At 66.3% G+C, this 4,480-nt stretch overlaps 1 protein-coding gene across 1 annotated transcript in view; it reads left to right on the plus strand.

Annotated features, from left to right (window-relative positions):
- The window catches only part of LOC102375145 (sulfotransferase family cytosolic 2B member 1-like), a 4,934-nt gene extending 2,034 nt beyond the window's left edge, over positions 1-2,900 (plus strand). Inside the window, exons 2-6 of the mRNA XM_006027837.3 lie at positions 205-413; positions 1,044-1,170; positions 1,405-1,499; positions 1,657-1,837; positions 2,085-2,900. Coding sequence (XP_006027899.1) covers positions 205-413; positions 1,044-1,170; positions 1,405-1,499; positions 1,657-1,837; positions 2,085-2,200 — 728 coding nt within the window. The 3' untranslated portion in view covers positions 2,201-2,900. The remainder of the gene's footprint in view (positions 1-204; positions 414-1,043; positions 1,171-1,404; positions 1,500-1,656; positions 1,838-2,084) is intronic.
- Positions 2,901-4,480: the final 1,580 nt, after the last annotated feature.

Here is a 4,480-nt window from a genome sequence, read left to right on the forward strand (position 1 = left end):
CCGCGGCTGGGCTCGAGCTGTCCTGCCTGCCCGCCGGGAGCCCAGCCAGCCAGCTCCTCCCTGGGCGGCTGCACCAGCCCAGCCTGGCCCTTGCCCCCCCCAGCCTTCCTCGGCTCCTCTATCGCTGCCCTCCGCGCTCCCCCCAGCCCTGCAGGGAGGCCGATAAGGGTGGGGGCTGACGGACCCGCTCCCCCTGCCCCACAGGCACCACGTGGATGCAGGAGATCCTGACGCTGATGTACAGCAAGGGGGATGGCCACCTGGCCAAGACCGTCCCCAACTGGGCCCGGGCGCCCTGGCTGGAGCACGTCTACTTCAAGGACATGCTGCAGGCAGACAGGGAGCCCCGGCTCCTCACCACCCACCTCCCCTGCCACGTCCTGGCCCCTGCCCTCAAGAAAGCCAAGGCCAAGGTGAGTGCCGGACCCCACGTCCTGCGCGGGGCTGGTGCCTGCTCCGTGGGTGCGGATGCCTCCAGGCCCCCGGTGCCACCATGGCGTAGCATCCTGGAGCAGCGGGGCTGGCGGGCAGCTCCGTCCAGCCCCTGCCGGAGAAGGACGCAGCCCTGCGCAAACCAGGCCAGCATCTGAACTCCTGGTAAAACAGCCGTCAGCCCTGAGACTGCACGAGGCATCGCACCCGACCCTGCCGCAGCTGTTAATGCACGTTGCGGAGGTGCCTGGCAGAGGCCGTGGTCTGGACCAGTGTGGCCAAGGGGGAAAAATCCCTTCCTGACCCCCAAAAGTGGCATCAGCCCCATCCACATCCCCAGCCCTAGCCATGCCCGCACCCAGGCTACGTGTCCTCCAGCAGCCCCAAGGGACCGGGCTGCTCCACTGAGCAGGGGCTTTCCTGCCCCCAGCACCAGCACCACGGGGTTTTCCTTGCGCTTCCTTGCAACAGGGAGCGGATGCCGCATGGGTGTCCCAAGGGCCTGGTGGGGAGGGGGGGTGTCACCCATGCTCCTGGAGGGCCGGGGCTGGGAGGGGGCAGGTTGGCTTCGCTGTGCCAGTCCGCGTGACGCCACGTCCGCCCTGCCACAGGTGATCTACGTGGCCAGGAACCCCAAGGACATCGTGGTCTCCTTCTACCACTTCCACAAGATGGCCAAGTTCCTGCCCAAGCCCAGCTCCTTCGAGGACTTTCTCATGCAGTTCCTGGATGGCACAGGTGAGCGGGCACCTTCCCGGTCCTGCACAGACCCCCGCCGGCAGGCATCACAGCCCGGGCTCCTGGCTCTAGCAGCCCGGCTCTGCCCACACCACGCACGGGGCTCGGGGGCAGCGGTGACACTGAGAGCTGGGGAGCTCCAGGCACCCCCAGGCTGGCAGGGGGCACAGGGGTGCTATCCCCCGCTCTTGGGCATGTGGGGGGCTGGCAAGTCTGACCCCCACCTCCCCACAGTGCAATATGGCTCCTGGTTCGACCACGTGGAGAGCTGGCTCAGCCAGCGCAGGGAGCTGGACCTCTTCTACATCACCTACGAGGACCTGCACCGGGTGAGTTCTCCTCTTGACCTTGGAAGGGACCCCCCCTGCCCGGTGCGGCCTCCTGCCGGAGGGCATCGGTGGAGGAGCCCCGGCCTGGGCACCGTGGCTGGAGGCAGCTGCAGTCGGGGCAGCAGAGGGGCTTCCCTGACGGTCCCTGCTCCCCCAGGACCTGGGGCACGCCATCGAGGAGCTGGCAGCCTTCCTGGGCTGCGCCCTGCGGCCGGAGGAGGTCAGCGCCATCCAGCAGCACAGCAGCTTCCCGGCCATGCAGGAGAACGCCATGGTGAACTACACGCTCGTGTCCTGCGACATCCTGGACCACAGCAAGGGGCAGTTCATGCGCAAAGGTAGGACCGATGGCAGCAGGGGCGGGGGGCTCCCTTCATCCCAGATCACCCCCCCCGGCCTCGCCAGCTCTGCTCGCTGTGCCCCGCTATGCCACCCCGGGGCCGTCTTGGGGGTCTTGTGGGCAGGACAGCCTGTCTTCGGCCCCCGTTCCCTCCGGGCAGGCCGCGTGCGCCCAGGAAGCAAGCCGGGCTTCCCCCATCCCATGTGGCCGGCCACCCTCACCTCCGCCTCTCCCCTCCCTCACAGGGATCGTGGGCGACTGGCGGAACCACTTCACACCCCTGCAGGACGCCCTCTTCAACAGGGTCTACCAGGAGAAGATGCGGCACTCCAGCCTGCGCCTCCACTGGCCGCTGGTCTGAGCAGGGCTGGGGGGCAAGGGGGAGCTGGCCAGGGGCCCTGCCCACGCTGGGACTCCAGGAATGACACTTGGCATCTCTCAGGGCGCTGCCCCATGCTTGGCTGGTCCCTGCCAGCCACAGGCAACACCCTGGGCTGTGTCAAGCTCAGCCCTGGGCACGTGAGCGCTCTGGCAGAGGGATGGAGAGTGGATGAAGCGCTTGGGTCCCAGTGCTGGAAGCCAAGACCCCATCTCCTCCTCTCTGCCAAAGAGCATGCCAGCTGGGCATCCCCTTCTGCCCAGGCTGGGGTGGCCGGATGCAGGTGTTGCTCTCTTCCTGCCCAGCTTTTGCAACCTGCCATTACTCAAAGCCCTACCATGGAAGGAACTGACTGAAAGGGGAAGGAAAAACCTGGGGGGGAGCAGGCTTGTCATCCAAGAGCAGCCGCCTGCGTCCGAGCAGAGCAGCCGGAGCAGGCGCCCGCCCTGGCAGCCCTCCTGGAGCATCGATGTATAAGCTGGAGGGATCAGGGCAGCAGAGCCTGGGGTGCCTCCCCTTGCCCCTTGCGGGGTTGGGGGATCCTGGCTGCTGCCACCTCCCTCATCTAATTTATTTGGCTTTGTCTGGTTGGTATGCAAGGGGTGGGGGGAATTATTGCCAGCTTGGGGGTGGGGGAAGCTGCTTGTGAATGGGCTGCAGACAATAAAGCGCAATGGATCGGACACTGCAGCCGGCTCCTTAATTCGAGTACCCGGCCCCAGCTCCCTGGCCCAGCACACGGGGAACAGGCCCCCCAGCACTGGTACTGTGCACATGTTGGAGCGTGCGCCCCCTCCCCTCGTCCAGGGCCTGTGGCCACCAGGGAGGCCGGGACCGCGGCCAGACCCTCCCCTCGGCCCATCCCCGCGCCGCGGCAGTAAACAAGCTTGTGCAAGCTCAAGAAATAAGGGCCCTGGCCTTGCTCCCCCATGAAGCTCCAGCCCCCCCTCTCGACATCTGTACTTCTTTCCTCTTCCTCCAACCCGCAAGGTCTGGGCCAGAGGCCCCAGGGCCCTGTTTCCAGAGCCCTGGGAGGGACACAGGCGCCACTTAGAAACCAGTTCCAGCCAACTGAAAGCAATTACATCTTTATTTACACTGAGTCACCATTAAATCATCTGCCCCCCCCGGCTGTGTGCAAGGGGGAAGGGAGAGGATGGGGAGCCCTGAGCTCCAGCCAGCCCCAGATAAGAGGTAAGGCAATAAAAGCAGGTGCCTGCAAAGCAGGCTGAGGTCATTGCCTGCTCGGCCGGCTCTGCGCTCATTGTCCCCTGGCTGCAGTCACTGCCTAGAGCCGATTAATGCAGCCTCCGGGCGTCCCTGAGAGGTCGCAGCAGGGTGAAGAGTCGCAGCCCCTGTCGCCTCTCTGGATGAGGCTAGGGGAAGTCACCTTGCAACAGAGCGGACAAGCTGCGGCCGGCATTGCTGCCATCCCATAGTCCTGTGGGTCTAGTCCCGGGTTTCTCTCTCAGACGTGGGGCGAAGGCGTCTCCGGAGCTCCTGCTGTTAAACAGCCCCATTCACTTCTAGACGAGCAACTGGGGAGCAGCCAGTGAAGCGCGGGAAGGCAGCGCCTGCAGCAGGGGTCATTCCTCCCAGCAGGGACCCCCAGGCAGACCTCAGAGGGGGCCGCGGGCAGCCAGGTGGGCACCGGTCCGGGGTGCAGGCTCCAAGGACGCTGCTCCATCCCTCCCAGGCTGCTCAGATGCAGCCGGCGTGATTCCCGCTGAACTAAAAGTGCCTCTAAAAGACCGCAGGGACCGGCAGGCAAAACAGTGGGGAGGGGGACAGCAGGATGCTGCAGGGCGGCAGAGCTCTCTCAAAGGCCCAGAGTGGGCCTGGCTCCTCCAGCGCTCACGGCCCCAGGAGGGAGGAGGCGGTGGCAGGATCTTAGCCTGGTGCACGGAGAAGGGCAATGCACCACGGAGCGGTAGCACCCGAGAGTGCTGCAGGAGGAGACACCGTGCCCCCCATCCTGGGGCAGCTCCAGGTGTGGGAGCCCGGTCCCTCCATGTCAAATGCTCACGTCCCCGTCGAGAGCTGCCCTCCACGTGCAGCCCCGGGCCAAGAACGCCCGTCTGGCCGCAGCCGTCCATGGGCACCCGAGCAGCTTACACCGCGGCCTGCGCTTCCAGGGGAAAGAGGATGCTGGCAGAAGACGCGCTGCAGGAAGGCTCCGGGGAGAAGCCCGGCTGCCCGTCGTGCCTCTCCACTGCGGCGCTGAGGGTCCGGGGCCCAGCCGGGCCTGGCTGCCTCCCGGCC

This window comes from Alligator sinensis, unplaced genomic scaffold, assembly GCF_000455745.1.
Source record: "Alligator sinensis unplaced genomic scaffold, ASM45574v1 scaffold255_1, whole genome shotgun sequence".
In the NCBI taxonomy this organism is placed as follows: Eukaryota; Metazoa; Chordata; order Crocodylia; family Alligatoridae; genus Alligator; species Alligator sinensis.